At 57.1% G+C, this 24,031-nt stretch overlaps 1 protein-coding gene and 2 long non-coding RNA genes across 7 annotated transcripts in view; 2 read left to right on the top strand and 1 right to left on the bottom strand.

Annotated features, from left to right (window-relative positions):
• Window positions 1–1,424: 1,424 nt before the first annotated feature.
• Window positions 1,425–24,031, top strand: part of GSE1 (Gse1 coiled-coil protein) — a 413,751-nt gene continuing 391,144 nt past the window's right edge. For 3 of the 5 annotated variants that reach the window (XM_025427034.3, XM_025427031.3, XM_025427030.3), the window contains exon 1: window positions 1,426–2,862. In XM_025427034.3, the coding sequence (XP_025282819.3) occupies window positions 1,537–2,862 (1,326 nt within the window). In that variant the 5' untranslated portion in view covers window positions 1,426–1,536. Of the gene's footprint in view, window positions 2,863–24,031 lie in introns of all 5 variants that reach the window. The other 2 variants (XM_025427032.3, XM_025427033.3) reach the window with 1 other exon arrangement.
• LOC112646766 (uncharacterized) lies at window positions 11,426–12,816 on the bottom strand. The gene is made up of 2 exons (XR_003127857.2): window positions 12,609–12,816; window positions 11,426–12,521 (listed from the first exon to the last, which is right to left on the bottom strand). It is a non-coding gene; the product is annotated as an uncharacterized LOC112646766 (long non-coding RNA).
• Window positions 13,744–19,466, top strand: LOC112646770 (uncharacterized). The gene is made up of 3 exons (XR_003127860.3): window positions 13,744–14,473; window positions 16,186–16,269; window positions 16,425–19,466. It is a non-coding gene; the product is annotated as an uncharacterized LOC112646770 (long non-coding RNA).

The raw sequence follows: 24,031 nt of genomic DNA, 5'->3' as shown, positions 1-24,031 counted from the left end.
CGGGCGGGACACGGAATAGATAGAGGAGCCGGCGAGCCATTGTGCGCAGCCCGGGCGGCGGGGAGGGGGGGGGGAGGGGGAGGAGGGGGAGGGAGGGAGGGAGGGCCGCGGGGGCGGGGCGGGGCGGGGCGCCGCGGCGGGCGGGCGGGCGGGCGGGCGCGCGGGGGAGGGATTCCCCGCCCCCGCCCCCGCCCCTCCGCGCGCCGCCCGCCGCCCCGCCCCCTCCTCCCCAATTAAATGACCCCACGCTTTGGCAGGCGCCGGAGCTCGCACATGCGGCCGCCGCTCCAGCCGCCCGGGGCCCGCCGCCGCCGCCGCCGCCGCCGCCGCCGCCGCTGCGTTCCGGGCGCGCTCGGCGCGGCGCCGCCGGGGGCTCGGCAGGCCGGGGGGGCGCCCCTGCGAGCGGCCGTGCGCCCCCGCCCGCGCCCGCTGCCCGCCGCCAAACTTCGCGGCGCGCTCATGCCCCAAGTTGGGCGCGGCGGCGGCGGCGGGCGCTGAGGGCGGCGCGGGGCGCGGGGCGCGGGGGGCGGACGCGGCGCGGCCATGAGCGGGCGGCCGGCGCCGCTCTCCCGCAAGCAGCGGCTCATGGCAGCCGTGGGCGAGCGGGCGGCGGCGGGCGGCGGGGCCGGCGGGGGCGGGGGCGGGGGCGGGGGCGGCGGGGCCGGCGGGGCCGGCGGGGGCGCGCCGCTCTCCTGCTTCATCTGCGGCGGCGGCATCGGGCGCGGCAAGGAGCTGAAGCTGCAGGTGAAGCAGCCGGCGGCGGGCGCGGGGGCCGCGGCGCAGCCCTTCTTCCCGTTCCTGCAGCAGCAGGAGCCGGCGCCCGGCGCGCGCGAGCTGTGCCCGGCCGACGGCTGCGTGCTGGTGTGCGCCGTGTGCCGCTGCTTCCTGGGCGAGCAGTGGGCCGCGTTCGAGCGCGCCCGCACGCCGGTGGACAAGCGCATGTACTGGCTCAAGCGGCCGCACCAGTGCGAGGCGGGCGCGGGCGCGGGCGCGGGCGCGGGCGGGCGGCGCGGGGCGGCCGGGGGCCCCCGCGAGTGGAACGTCGCCTACGCGCTGGGCGGCGCGGCCGACGAGGCGCGGGACTCGGAGCTGTCGGAGCTGTCGGACGCCGACCCCCTCTCCGAGGGCGAGCCCGCCGCGCGCGACGCCGCCAGCCCCCGCCGGGACGGGGCGCCGGCGGCCGGGGGTCCCCCGGGGCCCGGCGCTCGCGGGGGCCGCGGCCAGGAGTGGAGGCCGGCGCCGGGGCCGCCCCCGGGACCCCCCGCGGGGCCGGGCGGCGCGCGGGAGGACGGGGCGCCCCCCTCGAAGCAGCGCGGGGACGCGGAGCCGCGGAGCGGGCCCCGGCGGCGGCGGAAGGCGGCCGGGCGGCACTGGGGCCCCGAGGCCCGCGCCAGCGTCCTCAGGGGCATCACGGACCCGTGGCGAGGCGCCCCCGGCCAGGGGGCCCCCGCCGACGGCGCCAAGGGAGGCCCTCCCGGCAGGGCCCCCAAGGGCCCCGAGAGCAGGCCGGCTGCGGACGCCCGCGGGAGCTACTGCATGTCGGAGGACAGCGACATCAACATCACCAGCGAGGAGGAGGACCGCAAGGAGCAGCCTCTCTCGGGCCCCAGAGACAAGGAGAGCGGCGGCTGCGTCCCCTGGGGCTCGCTGGCGAGCCGGGCGGCGCCACCGGAGGGCCTTTGCTGCTACATCTGCGGGTCGGCCCTGGCCCCGGCCTCGCAGCACCAGATCCACGTGCAGAAGCAGGAGAAGCTGGCCCAGGCCCCCTTCTTCCCCTTCCTGTGGCTGCACAGCCCCCCTCCGGGGGCCCAGCCCATCAGCGACGGAGGCAGCACCCTGGTGTGCCCGTGCTGCTTCTCCTCCCTCATGCAGCAGTGGCAGAGCTTCGAGCTGGCCAACGTGCCCGTCCTGCAGCGACTGTACGTCGTGCCTCTGAACAGCCACGCCCCCGGCATGGCCTCCAAGGGCCGGAGGCTCCCAAGGGAAGACGGCCCGCCTGCGGGGGCCCTGCCCGAGGCCTGCTACCTCTGCGGGGAGGACTGTACCCAGGACGCCCGGGCCGTGGCCTTCAGGATTCTCAACGGCAGCGCCCGGGGCTCCATGCATTTCCCCTTCCTCAGCCTCCTGCCCTGTCCCCCCAACGCCCGGGGCCCCAACAAGCGTTGCGAGGTCCGAAGCTGCCCCAAGTGCTTCAGCGTCCTGGAGGACGTCTGGGCCCTGTACCGGGCCTGCCAGAACGAGGAGCTTATCACCTCCGTGCAAGGCTTCCTGGGCAGGTACCACCAGGCCTTCTCCGCCTCGGAGCCCGCTCTCTGCGAGCCGCCTGCACCGGCCCGGGGCAGCCCGGCATCTGTCTGCTACATCTGTGGGGCCGAGCTGGGCCCTGGGAAGGAGTTCCAGCTCAACGTGAACCCCTCCAGCCGCCTGGGCGAGAAGGAGCCCTTCTTCCCGTTCCTCACCGTTTACCCGCCCGCCCCCCGTGCCAGGCCCGCCGACTCCACCGGCCTCGTGGCCACCTGTGTGCTCTGCTACCACGACCTGCTGGGCCAGTGGCTGCAGCACGAGGCCCGCAGCGCCCACCACACCGTCAGCGCCTGGTCTCGCCAGTACCAAGTGGAGACGTTCGTGTGCTTCTTTTGCCAGCAGGAGAAGAAGCGCTGTCTCGGACTCAAGGCCCTGCGGCTGGCGCGGCTGCCCTTGTTTCTCTATACCCTGCGAGCAAGCCACAGCCTGCTGGTGGACGATGGGCGGCAGCTGATCATCGGCGCCTGTGTGGAGTGTGGGACCCTGGTGTGTGCTGGCCCGGGGCTCGCCCGCCAGGGGTCCGTGGGTTGGAGCTCCCCAGTGGCAGCGGCGATGAAGGTAAGTCCTGGTTTTCTCTTCAGCCTCCGGTGATTTGAGTAGGAGAGGAAGACATGTTACTTTCTGTTCCTCTGCTGGGGAAGTGTTTGTACTGATTCCGTGTGATCTGTTCCAGAAGGAGCTTCCCTCCTGGGGTCACCGGGCCGGCGGCGCCTGGGGAGGGCGCTCGAGGTGGGGGTGCTGACTGAGCTGGGAGTCATGTGGAGCTGGGGGCACCTGGAGCGGGCTTGTGGAAGAGCAGGGCACTGCTGAACGCATCAGGCCTGGGCCTGAACTTGAGTGTGTGTGCAGCGGAGTCCGTCAAACAGAGGAAGTTCGGGGCACGTCTGTCATCCGCCTGATAACATTGGTAATTAGTCCGGCCATGCAGGTCACTGGGAGGTCTGTGCACTTACCCGGTTGGAAATGCAGCGGAGGTGGCAGTTCCTCTCCGTGCTGGCGCTGGCACCGCTTCGCTCCTGCAGTTTTCCCCCAAGTTCACACTTTTCCTCTGAGGCTCTCCGGTTGCTTCACAGCAGATGGAAACAGATTTTCAGACGTGGGGGTTTGGGACCCGGGGGACAGTGGCCTAAACAGACTTTCCCCCTGATGGGAAGAGAGGCTTTCTTCTCTGCAACTCAGCTGTGCAGGAGGGGGGGCGGCAGAGAGGCGGGGGGGTGTGTGTGGTGGCTGGCGTGTGCCCTGTTTATAAGGCGCCTGCCTTCACGCTGCCTGCCCGGGAGGAGCCAGACGGGCCTCAGTTAATTTTGGATTAGGCTTTGCAAGGGCCAGGACAGGACCTGCCTGCAGTGGGTCTGGGGAAATAGGTGTTTGTGAGTCGGGATCACCATGTACGGTGATGGCTACGGCGGGGGGGAGGGGGGGGGGTGTCGGGAGGGGGCGGTGTCGTGAATCCTCATCGCCTGGAGGCCTGGTTTATTATAATCAGATGCCTGTAGTGGGAGCCACCAGCGAGGGGCCCCGCAGAGGGCCCCGTGGATGGGGAAGAGCGGCTCGGGCTTGTTCAGGAATGATTGTTGCATCTATTTGGAAGGATGGAATCCCCGTGTGTGGAATTCCTGGCTTATGCGTTCACTCTCAGGGGAGGTTGCATCTGTAAAGTGGGCGCACTGTCCCGCTTCCCTCCAGTGCTTGCCCTATGCTCTGCTCTGCCCAGGCTTTCTTCATGATCTGCCAGTGTCCCTTTTGGACCATAGAGATGTAACTGGGGGCTTTGGTAGTGGTCCTCTTCTTCTAAATGGATGCACATCTCATTTACCCCCTGTGGGTACTGGACTTCTCATTTGCAGCCTGTGGTAGTCCAGTCTGTGGGGTCTGCTGCTGGGAGTCTGAAGAAGTGCTGTTTCCAGAAGGGCCAGAAACCGGGTGGTGAGCCTGGCTTTGGAGCAGGACAGACCTGGCTTCCAATCTTGCCCTGTCTCTTGCTAACCTGAGCAGCCAACGGCAAGTGTCTTACCCTCCCTGTGCCCGTTTTCTTGGCTGGGGAGCGGAAATACAGATCGCCTGCCTCGGAGGGCCAAGTATGTGAACAGACTGGGCATTTAGCTGCCCCCAGAAAGTCAAGTGCCTGGCACACAGCGGGACCCTCCCATCCACCCGATGTGTTGGGCAGATTTTTCTAGGATGCAGGTTGGTTTCTCTGCGAGGCTTTCCGTTTGCAGGATGGTTGTGGGTCTCAGGCTGGGTGATTGGTGCTGCATGGAGGAGTTAAAGCACTTCCTCTGAGGTTTGTCGGAGTGCTCTCTGCAGAACATCCACTCCGTGCTGAGTGTTCCCGAGTTGATTTGCTCACTCATCGGGAGTTGATGAGATGCCAAGTGTGGGCCTCACCGGTAGGAGCTTGAGGAAGCAGTCCTGCTGGGGAGGTGGCAGCGGAGGGTAGCCCTGTGGGGGATGAAAACGCAAGCCAGTGTCTGCCCAGAAGGGGTCAGCATGAGTTTGGGAAGGCTTACCGGCTTCTTACTTTTGCACCATTTCTAAAGCAAATTATTTCATTTGCTTCTATGAGGCCTCATTAGTCTCATTTTATGTATGAAGTGAATTGAGACTCAGAGAAGTCAGGTGGCATTGGTGCCTGTCACACAGCCAGTAGAAGTGGCTGAGGTGGGTCTTCAACCCAGGTCTTCCCATCCTGAGCCCCACTCCATCCACCGCCTGGCAGAGGCGTAGCCTTGAGAGATGGGTGGGATGCGGTGGAGGGGGGCCCTCCAGGGTGGGGTACAGTAGAAGAGCCATGGAGGCTGGAGGAGCCCGGAGAGCTCCTGGGGGAGAAGGGGGAATGAGGTTGCAGTGAACTGGAGGCCTTGGAGTCAGGCTCGGGAGGTGGTTTTGGAGTCAAAGGCACAGGGGAGAGATAAAAAGTCCTTGAAAGAAGGCTCGGAACGCGAGGGGAAGAGATCCACCCTGGGTTGGGCGGTGGCAGCGATCCAGGTGGGTGGTGAGGCCATCGGCCTGGGGGTGGGGAGGGGGAGGGCAGCAGAGCTGCTCCCAGGCTCCAGCAGCTAGAGGGAGGGAGAAGCATCCACTCCTGCCCTAGGAGAGCCTGACTGATGAGCAGTAGAAAGCCGGAAATGCAGCCTCCTGCCCTTCCTTCCTCCCTCCCATTCATTTAACAAATGTTTATGGAGCGCCTACTCTGAGCCAGGCACTGTTCCAGAGGCTGGGGATCTGGTGGCAAGTGCAGCGCCTTCTGTGTCAGAGGGAAGGGCCTGGCCTCCGCAGAGTACAGCTCCCCACAGAGCTGTGAACAGAGCGGGACGGGGCTGCTTCCCCTGGTGCCAGGGTGGGCGCAGGGGGCGAGCGCTGGCATCGGGCAGCCGGAAACCAAGTGGGCATTCCCTGCGGGAGCCCCAGGATCTGCTCACGCCCGGCTCCCGAGTCCTGTCTGTCTGAGTCCTGTCTGTCTCTGATGTGTGGTTTGCGAATTTGGGGGGGAGTGGCCAGGGGCATTGGAAGGTAGCCACCGGGAAACCACTGAGCCGGAACGGCATGTTCCGGAACCTCATCCATCGTGCCTCCCATGATGCCTCAGTTGGTCCCTGGTAAATGCTCATTCATTAGTGAATCAGCTTTAAATGCTATGAAAGAACACAGAGAGAGAAAGAGAAGGAAGAAAGGTGTCAGTGACGCCCTCTGTTTGGATCGTGTTTGTGGCTTTTCTGTCCAGCCGGACCCTTGCCTGCTGGAGGGTGCCCTGTCCTGTGGTCCCTGGTCTCCGAGCTGGCCTCTTGCACAGGGCTGCGTTGGGGCTGGAGGGGGCAGGCTGCAGCCCACCTTCTCGGGGCCCGGCACCCCTTTCCTGAGGAGGAGTGCCAGCGCACGGGACTCTCTGTGCAGCCACGGGTGAGACTCTGGGTTGGCCTTGGCTCGGACCTGGTTTGGGTCCTCATTGTGCTGAGAGCTGACCTTGGGTCAGACTTAACCCTCCCCACTGCGCCTGAGAAGTGGAGACCATCTTTCCTCTGGAAGGTTTGTGATGGGAATGGCTGATACGCAGTAGGCACGAGGCACGGGTCCATCCCTTCCTCTCTCCCTCTGGTGCTGGTAACTCGGGGTTGGGTCTCTTGTTGGTGCTCACGGGTTGTGCTGCTGCAGCCTCTGCTCCCCACCTTTCTGCTGGGGGGTGGGGATAGGCTGTCCCTCCTTTCGGGGCTCGGGGGCACAGCTGGCCAGGCTGCCGGAGGTGGCATCTGGGGACATGATAATGATGATGATGGCTTTACAGAATGTTCTCTGCGTTCTAGGCTGTGCCACGTGCTTCCCTTGTATTCACCCTTACTGGATCCTCACGGCAGCCTTGGCCAGGGAGGTGGCACTGTCTCCATTTCTTAGAAGAAAAAGCAAGTCCAGAGAGGGCAAGTGATTTGCCCAAGGTTGCTCAGTTGGTCACAGCAGGACCAACATAGGACCTAGGGGTCCGGCTCTTGTGTCTGTGTACCACCCTCTACTCTCTTGCCTTTCTGTGCCGTCTGGGGGCTCCAGCTATTACCCCTGCATATGCCTTCTCCACCCTTGGAGCAGCCGAGGGGCAGGAGTTAGCTTGCAAGGGCCAGAGGCCCTGTAACCCGCCCCCCACTCAGCCCCCACTGGCTGGCTCTGCTGTCCCTGCCCTGGCTCCCCTTTCCAGGGGGAGCCTGCTGATAATTGGCGCCCGGTGTCCTTGCTCCCCATGGCATCACGCTGGTGAGGAGCGTTCAGCTGGGCCCTCCCGCTGCTGGTCGTCCCGATGGGTCTGCTCCGTGATCCATTGGCTTTCCTCGCTCGCCACTTGGCGGGCAGGCTGTCCCGGCCCCTTCCCACGATCGGTCGGGGAGGTTCTGGGTAATGGAGCGTGCAGCTGTTTACCTAACCGCACCCCGGCCCCTCGCTGCGGGGACACCCGGCCCGGCCCCTGGAGCGTGGCCTCCGAGCCCTGACAGGTGTTGCTGCTGAGGCGCCTTTCTTTTCTCCACGCTGACATCTGAGGCCTGCAGAGAGCGTCTGTCATCACTCGCCTGTCAGGCCGGCCCGCACATCTGTTTCCCGTGTTTCCCGGCTCTCCGCGCCCACGCGGCTCCCTGCTCTTCAGGGAGGGCCTGGCAGCCCTCCTCCCCGGGTCCAGGCTCTCGGGACACCTGAGCGAGGCAAGTGGATGGGGGGAGCCTTCCGGAAGGTGCCGGAGGGGTCCGCCTAGCTGGGCCGACATGGGCACCCTCTCCCTGACAGGGCTGGGAAGTGGCTGGGCTTTGGGCCTTTCTCCTGCTCCGGCCACCTCCTCCGAGGGGAGGGTTGGACTCATTCTTGGCGGGTTGGGAGCCATCTGCTCAGGGGAATAAACTCTCCAGACACGCCTTGTCCTAAACCTGGAGGCGATGGGGGACACCTGGGAAAGAGGAAGTGTAGGCAGAAGGTCCCCCAAACTCAGCCTTCCCTGGAAGCAGGGAGGCGCAGGGACAGGGCGGCTGAGTGGCCGTCTCTGGTGGAGTCCAGAGTCTTCAGAGCTTTCTGGCCCCTTCTCTTAGATCTGCTTAGAGCTCTCTGGAACTTACTATTGGTAGGGTCAGAAATATCTCATAGATCATTTTTTTGGGGCAACACTGTACCCAGAAGACCAGCAAGCCTAATGCCACTCGTGCTGGTTTATTTATTTACTTTTCAATAATACAAGCTAATTAGAATTATAGGGTTTTTTTAAAAATTATTTATTTATTCATGAGAGAGAGAGAGAGAGAGAGGCAGAGACACAGGCAGAGGGAGAAGCAGGCTCCATGCAGGGGAGAAAGAAAGAAACTCTGGCACTCTATGGATCCTGTGATGGGTACACAGCTGTAGTTCTGACTCTTGTCCCTGCTCACATGTCTACCCTTGTCCGGGGCTGCCCTGAGGAAGCACACCTGGAGAACCACACATCCTACCCATTGGGCCAACAAATGTTTCTGTGCCTATGGGGCACCGGGTGCTCTGAGGACGTGGTGTGAAATCAGGCAAACCCTGCCCTCGGGTGCTCGAGCAGTTTGGGAGGTGCTGGTGAAAGGCTCTGGTCGTGGTTGTGCAGTGTAATCAGTTCTATGTTGGGGTCTGCTGGGAGCTCCCAGGAGGGTGGGAAACTGGTATGTTCTGGGAAGGCTTCCTGGAGGAGGTGATTATCTCAGCCGAGCCCTGAAGGCTGAAAAGGCCTCAGCCAGGTCTGTGTAGGATTCATGTGCTCCTGGTGGGAAGCATTTGTGCAGAGGCCTAGATGTGGGGAGTGGGGTTTGCTGGAGAACCTTAAATAGGTTTTTGAAGTGGGAGGAGGTGATGCTGTGGGAGTGGTTGGCAGTGTCTGGATGTGGTTTGTTTGTTTTTTTTTTTTTTAAAGATTGATTTATTTATTCGAGAGAGGCAGAGAGGAAGAAGCAGGCTCCATGCAGGGAGCCCGATATGGGACTTGATCCTGGATGATCCCAGGATCACGATCTGAGCCAAAGGCAGCCGCCCAACTGCTGAGCCACCCTAGATGTGGGTTTGAATCAATTTGAATTTTATAATACTGGTGATTGGGCCCTACCCCAACCTATTAAATCGGAATTTCTGAGGGGTGACCCTGGTGGCCCTGGTATTTTAAAGCTTCCAGAAGAATCCAGCACTGGAGTAAGAATTGGTGATGGAAGGCATTGGAACATAGCCTAGGAGTTTGGGATTTTTATCTGGAAAGCTGTGGTGGTCACTAGAAGGATTCTATTCATTTGTTCCATCTGTCTTTACGAAGCAGCGACTATGTCCCAGGCACCGTTCTGGGCTTCAAGGTTTCTCTGTGAGTAAACTAGATGGGGCACAGGGAGGGGTCAAGGCAGCGGTCAGAGGAGTGGCTGGGGAGCAGTGAGCAGGCTGGGGCTGTCGCCTGAGCACCAAGGGTGGATGGTCTGGTCAGGGGCCTGAGGTGGGAGCTCGGGACAGCTGACAGTGAGGAAGCCGGGGTACCAGAGGGCCCGGGGCAGGGGGGTGTTCGGAGCTGGTCAGGCAGGCCCTCTCTTGCACTGACTTTGGACAGACGCTGGTTTTGTTTGCTCTGTTTTTCAATTGAGATATAATTCACACACCATAAAATTCACCCTTTTAAAGTCTACAATTGAGCGAGTTCATTCACATTTACAGAGCCGTGCAACCAGCAGCACTGTCTACTCCAGAGCCTTTCCTTCACCTCCGAGAGAAGCAGCCCCTCCCCAGCCCCCTAGCCCCTCAGTCCCAGCAAACACGAATTTCCTCTCTGCCCCTGTGGATTTACCTAGGCGACATTTCATACAGCCCGCAGCCTCTTGTGCCTGGCTTCTTTCCCCATGCATGTTTCCGGGGTCTGCCCGTCACCCCTGTGTAGTGCTGAATAGCACCCCAGCGCGTGGAGAGAGCGCGTTTTGTTTCTCCGCGCCTCCGTTGATGGACGTTTGGGTTGCATCCACCTTGGCTCTCGTGGATGATGCTGCTGGGAACACTTGCAGCCAGATTTTCTTGCGGACACGTTTTCGTATTTCTCCTGGGTAGACGCCCCAGAGCGGAATTGCTGGGTCACCTGATCACCCAGTGTTTAACCCTTTGGGTCCTGCTTTCCCGCTGGGGGTTCTAACGACACAGTGGGACTTGGGTTGTTATGTCAGCTCACCAACCTAAGCCAAACCTCCCATTCTAGGTCCCCAGACATCTAATGGGTGTTGGAAGATGGGAGTTGGTCTTCTCTCTGGGATAAGGGGAGCTGTGTGAAGGATTGGGATGGGTTACACTTGCTTTCGGGGCTTTTGACTTGCTCCACCTCTAGCCTCAGAAACCAAAAGCCCCGGATTCTGGTGCCAGCACTCACCATGGCTTTGGGCAAGACTCTCCCCCTGCCTGCATTTCGGTTTTCCGTCTGTAAAATGGGTGCAGATGGTGAACTAGTAGCCGAGCCCCTCGGCTCCTGCACAGCTGCCAACCTGTAGCTGTTTCATCTTCCTGGCCCCGTGGGCGGGGTTGAGGGGGTACATGGGGAAGACCCCGGTCAGTGAGGTCTGGCTTGGCTCTGAGTCCAGTGGCTCTCAGGTTTCCCGCCCCAGCACCAGCCACCCCAACCACGGGCTGTCACTGTCTGCTGCCGGCCTGTTTGCTGTGGAACCCTGTGTGAAAACCCTTGCTGGACTGGGTTTCCTTCAAGAGATGCCAGCAACCTCAAGTGAATGACACGAAGGTCATGGTCAGTATTTGGCTCTTGTGAGCCGGGGCAGGCATGCTAGGACCCTGGGCAGGAGCAGCCACCTCTGGGGACCACCGTTTCCACCTGGAGGCTGTTGGGTGAGAGTGAAGAGGGGAGAGGAAGCAGCGGGTCCATGGAAGACCCCTCAAAGGTTAGGGCCCACTGAGGCCATGTCTTCTCACCAGTTAGTATCTCCTGTAGGGCAGAGCTGGTGATGGGGAAGGGCATGGAGGTTCTGACCACTGACCTGGTCCTGATGAAGACACAGGGAGGCATAGGGAGATGATGATGATGACGCTGATGGTCGCAGCAGCACATTGATGGCACTTGCCCTGTGCCAGCCGTCGCCCTGTTGTGCCTCATGTAATCCTCCACCCATCTTATGAGGTAGGTTTTCCAATGTTATTAATGAGGAAATTGAGGCACAGAGAGGGGAAGTCACTTGCCCAAAGTCACACAGCTAGAAAGTATGGAGCTGGGATTTGAACTGGGCCATCTGGCTCCAGCGTCCAGACGCTTAACTGTTGTGCCCCACTCCCCCAGGATGCCGCCACATGGGGGATAACAGTTGGTGGATATGGTGTGTGGTTTGGTGCAAGGACAGCTGAGGCCCCAGTGAGGACCTGGCCTGGGGGAGGAATGGGAGTCAGGGAAGGCTGCCTGGAGGAGGGGTCAATGATGAGGGTTCTACAAATGGGCAGGATTTAAATAAATGGGGACTCTAGGGAAATCTTCACTTTTGGGGATTTATATGGCAGTAACGTCTTTTTTTTTTTTTAGTAATGTCATTTTTGAAATGTCCATATTTTATTCTCCTAATGTATTATTTGGATGTTGCCCGTCAATTGATTATACTCTAGGAATCACTTTAATGCGTTACAGGTATTTTCAGATGGTTTTGTATTTTACATTAAGGATTTTATGTGCTTCATGTTGGAAAACTTGGAGCAGATGGAAGGTGGCCATGTGTTGAGTTCAGTTCACCTCTGCCCTGTGGGTCCTACCGACCCTCTGGGCTCCGTTTCCTGCAGCCGCCCACTGATAGGCCATCAGCCCAGGACCCCAGCAGGTCCTGTCACTGGCTCCACTCTGCCACCAGCTCACTGGGTGACCTTGGCTAAGATGCCAGCCTCCCCACCAGGCTGCCTGTCCTTCCCCTGACCACGGAGGTGGCATGAGTCCCCTTTCTCAGATGACAAGGCTCATAAATCTGGGAGCTGGGGATTGCATCACTAACAGTAAATGGCAGAGCTGGGCCACCAGTGAGACCAGGGTGGTCTAACTCCAGGGCCTGGGCCTTTCCCCCTGCCGGGTTAAGTAGCACTTCCTGGAGATGGTGTAGGGTTGGCAGGGACCTGGCCTGTGTCTGGCCCCGCCCTGCTTTAGCCACACAAGGAGGCTGCAGTTGGACTCTGGGACCAGCTTCCAGAATGGGGCTCAGACAAGGAGGGTCAGGGCAATGACACACTGCAACAGTGTTTTATAGGCCGTCCCAGACCCGTAAACCTTGTCTCCCCACTTCCAGGCGAGAGGGTTCACAGATGGGGATTAAGAGGCTTGTGTGGGTTCTTATGGGCCAGTGACACAGGCAGGTGGGAGGCCGGCGTGGGCTTCCACACTCCCGGGCATAGCAGGGCCGGAAGGTACAGGGGGTCCCAGCGACCACGGGCCAGAGGCCACTCTGAGACGAGGGAGGCTGGGAGGAGCCTTCCAGCATCTGAGGCTCGGACAGCCTGAGAGCCTGGCTTGCCCTTGGCTGCAGCACCAGGTCCTTTAATTTGATTCCTTTGAGCAGATCGATTTCTCCAGGCTTGCCATCTTCCCTTCCAGAGGGAGGGGGTCCTGTGCTGTTCTTACTTCTGTGCAATTATGCGACATCCTGGGCCATTGGCCGACAAAGGCCTGGAGTGTGCAGAGCGCTCTTTTCACAGGGTTGCTTGCACCAAGCACCAAGGGACTTGCCAGCCTGGTCTGGGGGCCCCTGGGAGGGACAGGGTGAAGTGGGCTGGATGTCCCTGGGCCACCAGCCCAGCAGGAAGCAGCCCAGCCCATTCCTTGGGTCCATTACCTGAGTCTTGCTGTGGAGCAGAGGGGCTGCCTTTCTGATGCACATTCCCCTCTCGTGCGGGAGCTGAGGGTTTGCCAGAGGACCCGTATGTCCCCAGCCTGGCATGAAAGATGGCTCCTGGCCTCAGTGCCCTCAGCCCTGGTGTGCAGAGAAACCAGGCCCGGGGCTGGGGTGGCAGTGTCAGAGGCCTCTCCCCCCACCTTCCTGTGCTGTGTGTGAACAGGAGGCTTGGTTGGTGGCCTGACCTTCCTGCTTCCCCTCACCCCACACCTTCCTCCTCTTCTTGAAGTTGCAAGAGCTCTTCTTGCCTTTGCAAAAATGGATAGGGCAGTAGTGGGCCTGGTTTTGTGATCTCCCACGCTATGTGATTGCCAGTTCCTTCCCATTGACGGCCAGACTCTGGCCCTTACTTGCCGGTTACCCATCACTTGCCAAGTGACTGGGACAAGCAGGACCTTTCTCTGCGGGTTAAGGACTGGCTTCAGGGCAGGTCCCGAGGACGGCGGGTGGAGGAGATGGGCTTCTCTGAAGGCCAGCTGAATCAGAAGGCCAGCAGGTCGCTAGGGGTGGCTGTGGGGGGGCGTTGCTTCTTCCTCTAACATCCCCTGGCCCCCTCCAGATGCACCCACATCGCCCCAACACCCACACACTCACCTTCTCTCACATGCGTTCCCAAACCCTCTTGCTAACATCCTGTCCCCTCACCGCACGCACATGCACACATTAGCCCTGGCTCTCTCACATGTGTGTGCACACGCTCACAGCTGTGTCCACACATGCTCCCCCAGACCCTCTGAGGGAGGGGTGTTAGTATCCAGTACGGCTTCGATTTATCTCTTTCTCCCTCTAATTTTGTCAATTTTTGTTCCTTTATGAATTTTGGGCTCCAGCACATTTACGATCCCTTTGTCTTTCTGACCCATCGGCCCTATCATCGCAGTGATATACCTCCCTCCTCCAGCAGTATCTCAAAGTCAGTCTCATCCAGACTATCCCCATCTGAAAACCAAGGCCCCACAGGCTCAAAGAAGGGAAGTGACTTGCCCAGAGCCACATGGCTGGCAGTGTCAGGGGCAGGATTCATGCTTGGCCAGAGGTTTCTCCACCCCAGCAGCTGCTCTGGGGCAGTGGGTCTGAGAGCAGCCCCTTCCTGGTGACTTTCTGGGTGCCTGCATTTTGATGTCATAATTGTCAGGCGGCCAGAGCTGTGTCCCCGCCCGCCCTCAGCAGAGGACCCCCCAGGAGCCCAGCATCTGGCCTGCAGCCTGCGGGAGCTCAGCTGAGCATGCTTGGAACACACTCTGGAAACTTCTCACCAAACTCTGCTCTGGAGTTCCTAACCCTCCCCACCCCGTTTGGTGAGATTGTTCCGAGTGCGTTGGGCGGACCTTCTCAGCACTCATATGTAGAAAGCATTTCTCTGGGTGGCAGGAGAAGTGTCCCCCCTCACTGGCTTCCCTGAACCATGTGGGTCTTTTGGAACTTGTGCCAAATCCACCTCCTGGTGGCTTCACCCCAGCCAGGCCCACAGTCTGGAACTCCTTGGGGGGCTCTGCACTGGTGGCCTGCCAGCTCTCTGGTTCCAGGGGAGAGTGGCCTCTGCCTTTCTGGGGCATTCTGGGAAACTCTGGGGCCCTGCAGGGAGCCTCAGGGGACATTGCCTAGGAGACGTGTATATGTGGGCTTGACATAGAAGGGGGCACCTTTGCTGTGAACTGTTTATCGGAGGGTACCAGCAAGGATGGAGGGGTCGGTCTGTCCAGCAGGGTTTCACTGAGCCCTGAGCCCCTGCTACGGGCTAGATGCTACGGAATGAGAGAAGCAGGACACACGGGCTGAAGGACCATGATTGGGGCAGCCAGAGGGTACGAATGCTGTGACTTACCCACTCCTCTGAGATGAACACATTATTGTTTTACTTATCACTGTGCCAGAAAGAATGCTGCCCCCGAGGCCGACGCTCCACCCACTGTAAGCTTCCTCCTGATTGCAGAGAGGTTACAGTGAAAAACAGAGTCTGGGCCTTCAGGGCAGTGAGATGCTGGGACGTGCGTATGATGATGATGATGATGATGATGATCAGAAGTAGCAGTGACAGCTGCCACATATTAGATGATGGATGAGACAGTCTCTTACCCTGTGCATGGGACTCTAACAGGGGAGTGAGGGAAGTTGGCACTCCTCTTTCCTGCTGGGCCCCGTCGGGGGTCCCACTCAGCCAGGACCCAGGCCCTCATTGGGTTCCATGCAACGACACAGCCACACTCAGGACCAGCCGTTAGGGAGCCATGTCCCTTGAGATAGATGCCTCTTGCTTCTGTCACCTCCAGGTCCAGTGCTGGTAGCAGGGAGCAGTTTCGCTGACAGGCTGGCTCTGTGGCATCCAGGTGCCCAGGGCTCTGGGGCGTCACAGAATTCCTCGTGATTCTGGCTGCGGTGGCACCAGGGCCCTAATCAAGCAGAACACGGCGTCAGCAGAAGCTGGCAGCTGCATGGCTCAGGGGCCCTGGCTGGTGGCAGGAGGGGGCAGGAGCAGGGCTAGGCTGTGCCCCTCTGCCTCCCCACCGCCCTGCAGACCTGGGAACCTTTCTGCTCGGGGGAGAGAGAGAGACAAGGACAGGAGACACTTGCCTCCCAGATTTTTCCCCTTCTGAAGGGCTTCTCTGCTCTGACTCATCTGCCCCTCCCGGCCATCCATACGGAAGGGGTGATGTAAGTACTGCATCACCCCTCTGGTACCGATGGGGAAACCGAGGCTGCAGGTGGGGTCATACTGGTCTGTTCTCGGTAGGTGGGTGGTGCAGTTTGGCTAGGTGCTCTGAAGTCACACCACCCCCACCCCTGCCCACCATGTGGTCCCTCTCTGAGCCTCAGGCCCCTCACCCATATACAAGGACAGTCTTAGGACCTTCCTCATAGGGACATAAGCAGGCAGAGTCCCTAGTGGAGGGCCTGGCAAGCAGTCAAAACTCCAGAAGTGGTGACTAGCTACTGGGAGCAGAGGAAGCAGAAGAGGAAGGGATCTGAGGCCCCGCTGACAGCCCTGGCCTCAAGGGCCCATGGAATGAACATGCCCTGTGCCCCTTGCCCTCGGAAAGCCATTGGGCCATGCATATCCTGCATCAGGAACTCCTGATTAATCTCCCATGAACCTTGGTGCCGACTGTGGAGAATCCAGGCCCTGTTCAGGATGACCATCGCCACCATGCTGTGGCCTTTTGTCTAAGAGGAGGGAGGGTGGGGGATGGGAGACCTGGAAGTAGAGCCTGGAGCACCTGGGATCTGAGCTCCCTTCACTCCTCCCTGGGATCCCACTGCCCCTCCTCCGAGAGATGAAGGGGACATGTAGACGGATGGTGGATGGTCCTTTCTGGACTCCTGGACCCGAGAACACCCACGTTGGCATTTGGTGGCAGTCAGCAGGTACATGCCACCTGACTACCTGTCTGTCTGTGCATAGGGCCTGTGTCCTCAGCTGTATACAGGAATTATGGTAGTGTATGTGTCACAGGGCTCAGTACGTAGTACATTCTCAATAAATGTTGGCTCTTAACTATTTTTATCATTTGTCATTCAGTTTCTCCCCCAGTCCTCTGCATTCCAGAGAGCTGAGCTGTGGACCTCAAACACGCAGGGGTCTGGACTCTGTTAGTGGAATGAGGTGAGCTGGGAGGGGCCGCGTGGGGGGTCAGGCCCCAGGAAGAGGGACACTCCAGAGTTGAGGCAGAAGAATTTACAAAGACCCTCCATTCTCACATGCATGTCTTAACCCTCAAATCTCCGTGCAAAATCTGATGCATCCATTCATTTTTCTAGGCAGAGGATCAGTAACTCATCAGACTCTGACCGGGTTACGTGGTTCCCAAAAGGTAAGGAGCCACTGTTACAGGTTCACTGACCTGTATACATGCTTGAAAGCACCATGTACACGAGCTGGCTCTTTGTTATTCCTTGAAATCACCCCACTTGTTCCCACCATCATGTCTTGACATCCTGAGCAGCACCATGGCTGGCAGAAGCAGCGTTGGCAAGATCAAAGTGTTAGAGAAGACAGGAGCTGGGGGAGTGGGAAGGACAACGAAGATAGTGTTATGTATATGTCCCTGAAAACCGCTGTAAATAAAAGTTCTAGGAGACATCTCTGCCAAACCAAACCAGCTTTGCCCACATTTAAAAACCAGCTCTAGTTGAGAACCTTTTCCTAAATTATGTTCTTCAGTGGGTAAGAGCCTTGGCCACCATCTCGGTGTGCTGAGAGAGAATTCTCCCGTGAGCTTTATTTCTTCCTGACACTGTTCTGGTAATTAATGTTTTTCGAGGAGGAACTTATCCGTTTTATCCAGGTAGTTGAGTTAATTGGCATCACTGCTGTATAATATTCCCTTAGTGTTTTTCTAATGTCTGTAAGTTCTGTAGTGATGTCCCCTCTTTCTTTGGTGATATGGGTAGTGGGTACCTTCTCTCTTTCTTCTTGATCCATCTGGCTAGAGGTTTATCACTTGGCTTGACCTCCTAAAAGGTTTATGTTTAAGAGACTGTGCCTTTTTAAAGTTTTTTAACCAGCCCATTTGGCCTTGAAATGTAATGTCTTTTGTGCTTTGCAGCCTCTCCTGCTCTATTTTTGCAAGTCTAGATGAAATGTTCATGAGACCACTAGGCTTTTTCCAGATTATTAGTGCTTACGGGAACATTTTGCACGCCCGATCTCCTCTCTCTGTGTTGAGTCAGTGGAAGTGAGAGTGATTTCTGTCTATCATCCTGCCCTTGTGACCTCCGTGGTAGTCAAAGTGGTGTGTCCTTTTGCCTGAGGACACTTTATCCAGCCTTGCATAAGTAAGAAAGATACTAGACATAAATGATTGTTAATGCAGGAGAGAAAACTGCCTTATCTTAGAGCCACAGATTGTGAAGGATTGCCGGCTCTCTCTTCTGTGTTAATGGCTCTCTTATTTGGAGCATAGGCACCTAATAACATCTATGTTTCATTTTTTACTATACAAAGTATTCACTGTTAAAAAGATTTGTGTCCTCCCATGTTATAAAGTATATTTTATCTGTCACACAGATAAAATTTGCTACAAAGTATACTTAATCGTAGCCGTGATTGAAACCTCCATTTCTTTTGTCTTTGCATTTATGGCAAATCTCCGACTGCCTCTTCAGAATCCTAGAACTGGGAGGAGGCTTAGTGATTCTGGAGTGCAACAGCCTCACTTTGTCAAAGACTCAGAGGCGGAGGCATGGGGGGGGGGGGGTTGGAACTGGCCCGTGAACATGGGGCCTGTCAGAAGCTGAGGCAGGTTACTGGCGCCCTAGAACATCTCCACTGCATCAGCCAAGGCTCTCCCCTGGCGACGGGTATCTTGCTATGTTTGCATTTGTCATTTGAGGGGCCATGGGATCCCCAGCCCTGGGTACAAAGGAGACACACCTGGAGGTGTGGCCAGATGGCAAACAGCATGCTTCTACGAACCTCTCGTCACTCCATCTCTGGGGTCACCTTGTGTCCCCTCAGAGCCATGGGGGTGTTTTCTTTAGGAGTTGCATTCTATTTATGTATTTATTTTTAAGAGGAGGGAAGGGAGAGAGAATTTTAAGTAGACTGCATGCCCAGTGCAGAGCCTGATGCGGGGCTCGATCTCATAACCCTGAGATCATGACCTGAACTGAAATTAAGAGTTGGATGCTTAATCAACTGAGCCATCCAGGCACCCCTGCCCTTTGTTGTTGTTGTTTTTTTTTTAATTTTAATATTTATTTATTCGTGAGAGACACACAGAGAGAGGTAGACACATAGGCAGAGGCAGAAGCAGGCTCCTCTCAGGAAGCCCAATGTAGGACTCGATCCCCAGATTGGGATCATGCCCTGAGCTGAAGGCAGACGCTCCACCACTGAGCCACCCAGGTGTTCCCCTGCCCTTTATTTTTAAAAGAATTTAACAGCAGTTTTATTGAGATATGATTTTCATACTATAAAATTTACCCTTTTAAAGCATGTGATCCAGCGGTTTTATTGTACTCACAGCATTGGGCAACCATCACCACTGCCTAATTGTAGAACATTTTTCATCACCCTCGAAAGACAACCCCTACACTCCCCTCCTCCAGGTCCCTGGCAACCACCACCCCCTCTCTCTCTGGATGTGCCTGTTTTGGGCACTTTATGTGGATGGCACCATACAACATGTGGCCTTTTGTGTCTGGCCTCTTTAGCTTAGCAAAGTGTTGTCAGGGTCCCTCCCTGGTGTAACAGGTGTCGGCACCTTGAGCCCTGGTACCACTGAGTGATACTCCAGCATGTGGCTGTGCTGCATCTCTGGTCCACTCATCTATCGGGGGGCGTTTAGAGGATCTTTGCCTTTTGGCTTTGGTAGATTGATGCGGCTGTGAACATTCACATCCGGGTTTTCATGTGAATGTATTTTTTTTTCCTTGGGTGTATACCTAGGAGTGGAATTGCCAAGTCCGATCATAACTCTGTTTAACCATCTAGGGAACTGCCAGGCTCTTCTGAGGGGCTGCAAAGGTTCTGCTTCCCACCAACAATGTGCGGGGTTCTTATGTATGACTTGCTTTTAAATGAGGAGTGGGGTAAGTGGGCAGGATGCACTTACTTATTTACCAGTACACATTCAATAAATATGAAAATTCCTTCCCATTCCTTTGCTTTCCTATCAAAAGAGGATTTTAATACCTTTTAAAAAAATTTTTAAGTAACAGGACAGATCCCAGCTCTAGCACTTACTGTGTGGTCTTGAGCAAGTCACTTACCTTCTCTGTGCTTTACTTGCTTCATCTGTAAAACATTTGTGATTAGATCGGCCTCCAAGAGGGGGTTGGGTGGATTAAGGCGTGTGAAGCGCTCAGCGTTGTCTCTGGCAATAAGTGCCATTATTTTTACATGATGATTATGTCATGGCTGGAGGGATTGTGGGACATCTGTCCGCAGGGGAATCAAGAAGTTTTTGCCCAGCCCAGCCTCGGCTCAGAGGCAGCCACTGTCCCCACTGTCAGGATTGCCTCCTGGGCTCGGTTAGCACATTTCTTTCTACCAAGTTGAGCTGAACCACTACATACAGTGGTATGTCCTGCTCTTGCTCACTTAATGTCCTGATGTAAGCGCTTCCCAAAGTTGTTATAAGCATCATTTTAGTATCTGTGCGATAGATCCCAAGGGGAGGGGCCGTGGCTTAGTGCCCCCCACCGTCTGGCCCCCGGCGATCGTCAGAGGGAGTGGAGCCCCTGGTGCTGCCGCCGTGACTATGGTCTGAGGGCCTGGAAGGACCTAGACCCTGAAGTTCCCAGAGCAGGTGGGTGTGGGTGGGAACATGCATGGGGAGGTGCCCAAGAAGAGGGGGGCAGTGGGGATCTAGGGCGGCATACCTGGCGGTCTCAGGCTTTGCCTGAAGCCTGACACGTTCTGTGCTGAAAACTCAGGCAGCAGAGCCAGAAAGGAAGTGATTAAAGGCCCCCGTGATTCAGTAACCCAGAGCTTCCAGCCTTTTTCTGTCTGCGCAGGCTGGTGCGTGCACACATGCTACTGTCGCTGGGACCACACCGTGCCCTGTTGTCATGCGTCATTTCCACGTGGGTTGTGACGAATATCTCCTAGTGAGGCTAAGACTGCGGACTGTGGAGCAAGATGCTGGGGTTCAGCTGTGGGCTGTGCCTCTGCCTAGCTGTGTGTTCTGGGGCTAGTTACATCACCTCTCTGTGCCAGTTTCCCGATCTGTCAAGTGGGATCATAGCAGTGTTCCCATGGAAGCTTGCGCCGACTAGAAGGTGTCAGAGCAGCATGCGAGCAGTTACCCAGAGTCCTCTGGGCTTGTAGCATCCCAGGAGGAGAGGAGTTGTAGTGGCTCCGCAGTGATCCCTGGTCATCTGCTGCTGGACACCCAGGTCATTTGTGGCTTGCACAGATGTGGACTGCTGTGCAGTAAGGCTTCTTGAACCTCCTGTGGCCCTTGAGGACCCCCACCCTGGGCCTGTCCCCTGCCCTTTGGTTCATACTGGCTGACCCCACCTTGCCTCCTCAGGCAGCCGGGGCAGGGGGCCTCCTGGCCTCCCTGCTCCCTGCTCGCCGTGCAGTGCAGTGAGTGGCCAGAGGGGCGTGAGACCGGGAGGGGAACATTTTCTTTGGCAGCCTCTGAGTGGCTTCCCCGGACGGCTGTGTGTCAGACAGGATCATCCGGGCGGGAGCAGGCAGGGGTGGGGGCGGCCTGTCTCGCACCTGGGCCTCCGCTGGAAGCCGCCTCCGCCTTCTGGGAAGGAGGTGGGATCTGAATAAATGCCTTTCCAAACGAGAATGGTTCTGCCTCTCTGCCGCCTGCTGCCCACCTGCCTCTGGCTGCCTGGCTTTCTGCTCCCCGGCAGCTGCCAGCTCTTGACAAAGCCCCGCTGCTGAGAGACCCCGGCAGCCCTCCGGTGGTGGTGGCCCCATGAACCAGCTCTGAGGCCTGCGTTTCTCTGGGCCGTTGAGACTTTAATCAAAACAGCAAGGAAAAACGATTGAACACCGACTGTGTGCTCCATGTATTTGTCCAGTTACTCCGTTCTTCTCAGTTTGTTTAGTGAACGCCCGCTGTATGGGCAGGCATCCCAGAGGGAATGACGAACACACCGTCTTGTTGAATGTCTGTGGTGGCCCCATGCTATAGGCATTAGCCTGCTTCGTTTTAAAGAACTTATTTTGAGCAGCACCTGGTGGCTCAGCGGTTGAGCACCTGCCGTCAGCCCAGGGTGTGATCCTGGAGACCTGGGATCGAGTCCCCCATCAGGCTCCCCGCATGGAGCCTGCTTCTCCCTCTGCCTGTGTCTCCACCTCTCTCTGTGCATCTCTCATGAATAAATAAGTAAAATCTTGGGGGGAAAAAAAACTTATTTTGAGATCATTGTGGATTTACATATGGTTGTGAGGAAGAATGGAGAGATCTTGTGCGCACTTCACCTCATTTCCCCCGGTGGTAACATCTTGCACAACTGTAGCGCAATTTCACCAACAGGATATTGACCTTGACACAATCCACCGAGCTTGTCCAGATCTCCCCGATTCACATGTACTTTTATGTGGGTCTCTGTGTGTGTGTTGTCTCTGTGAGTGTGTGTGGGTCTGTGTGGCCTGTTTCATTTCACAGGGACGAAAGTGAAGCTCGGGTCAAGGCCTTGCCCAGGACCGGTCAGCGGGGGTCAGCAGAGCTGGGCTCCATGTCCAGGCGTTCTGACTCCACGTCCTTGAATTATTCTAGGGGGAAAAAGGTCACATTTACTCTTTGCTGCTGTTCATAGACTCGGTAACCTCACTGGTCTCTGCTGCAGCTGTGAGCTGAAAACCTGGGCAGGCTAGAATCACGACGTGTTGGTACTGAGCTGCTGGCTTCTCTGTTTCACAGACAAGACAACTGAGACTCAGAGAAGTTGACAGTTTGCCAAGTGTCATTACCCAGCTAGCTGCTCAGGGGCTGGTCTTCGTCTCTTCCCTCCAGGTCCACATGTGGGAGTAACCCTAATGAACTTTTTTTCCAAGAGGAGAAAAAACAGAATTCTTGTTAATCACAAGTGCCAGGCTCAGGATTCAGATCAGTTATCAGGAAGAGAGCAGGGGACATTTGGGAAGCTTTCTGGGCAGGAGGTGCCTCTGGAAGTGTACGAGGTGACGAGGTGACGTCAGACACTTACCATGCCCCCATGTGTGTGCCAAGGAACACTAATGACTCAGGTATTGAGGTGACTTTTTTTTCCTTACTTACCTGTTTGGGAACAGTATATTAAATCTAGGGCAGCCCGGGTGGCTCAGGGGTTCAGTGCCACCTTTGGCCCAGGGCATGATCCTGGAGACCCGGGATCGAGTCCCGCATCCAGCTCCCTGCATGGAGCCTGCTTCTCCCTCTGCCTGTATCTCTGCCTCTCTTTTTGTGTCTGTCATGAATAAATAAATAAAATCTTTAAAAAAGAAAGAAAAAGAAAGAAAGAAAAGGAAGAAAAGGAAGAAAGAAAAGAAAAGAAAAAAGAAAAGAAAGAAATCTATACTGGGTTGTGTGCTGCAGGACTTATCAGTGCCTTTTAGCGCTCTGATGTTCACTCTGACCCTCCAGGTAGAGGACAGATTGCCTTTCTGCATAGCATATTTCAGGAACTGCTTGATGAGACAGTCTCCAGCCTGAGATTCCGAGTGGCCTGGTCTTGGGGTCAGCAGCTCTCAGATGAACGTGGAGGCTCTTTCTCAGCACGGGAAACACTTAAGCAGTGATGTGACACATGGGAAGTGGGGTGCAGATCTGTCCCCCGCTCGTGATCACAGCCATGTGCTTTTGCCTGTGTGCCTGTGTGGACAAGGAGGGGAAGTCAGCTGTCCTAGGTTGACAGAATTTCAGGTGATTTATTATTTTTAATATAAGATTTTTCTTTCTTAAACCAACAAAGGAGGTTGGGCTTCATTCACTGGGGCAATAAAAAGCCATTGTGTGTTTGAAGCAAGGGTTGAAGGCGACCTAACAAAAGCGGTTTTAAGAGAAGGATTTTTCTGTGTGGCGTTGGGCAGGCAGGCTGGGAGCAGGGGGGGACAGGCAGGGGCTGCTGGGAGCTGGCTGCCGTGGGCCCAGCCTGGGCATGAGTGGCGGCCGAGAAGGCAGAGCTGGATGCAGTTTCATGGCTTCGTGGTTTCCGAGGCCCAGAGAGGTTATGTCACTTGCCTTGAGTCACACAGCTGATGGTCTCCCGACCCGGGACTTGGACGCAGCTCTGGGATTTCAGAGTCTTGGAACATTGCCACGTGGCGCATAGCTGTCTTCATCTTCATTACATTTTCACCAGCATTCGGGGTATGTACTGCTAATCTACACTCTGGAAAACAAGACTCGTCTGTGTGTGTATGTGAGAGAGCGAGCAAGCGAGCGAGAGGTGGGGGTGGGAGGGAGAACCAGCATGTCCACTGCAGCGTGACCCTGTGAATTTCTCCCTGGCAGAGAACATCCAGGGTGTCCCCGGCCCCTGCAGCGCCCCGAACATCATGGGAAGGACAGAGACACTGAGATTCTCTGCTCCGTTCTAAGAGTTAGCTGCTTTCTGGTCACTTCTGGTCACTTTTGGTCTGTAGGCCCTTGTTGGATGCAGTGTGCTGTCACTAGCCACCACGGATTGCACCTCTGCATGAAACACGTGGATATTCACGGCCAGTGTGGAAGGAGCCGAGTATGCAGATAGCCGCTAGGCCAGGCAGGCTTCACTGCCAAATGAGCAAAGAACACTTTTGGTTTCCAGAATGCTCAGACTCGGGGGCTCTGGGGAAAGGTTTGGGGATCAGTGTTGTGATCGCCTCAACTCAGCAGATGCTCATGAATTGCGCAGTCCTGGGCACAGGAGAATCTCAATTTCAGTGACCAGGAGAGAGCATCTCTCTCCTGGACATTTCCACGATTGAGAAACGT

The sequence above is a fragment of the Canis lupus genome, chromosome 5, assembly GCF_003254725.2.
Source record: "Canis lupus dingo isolate Sandy chromosome 5, ASM325472v2, whole genome shotgun sequence".
Lineage (NCBI taxonomy): Eukaryota > Metazoa > Chordata > Mammalia > Carnivora > Canidae > Canis > Canis lupus.
This window is presented reverse-complemented; position numbering and strand designations above follow the sequence as displayed.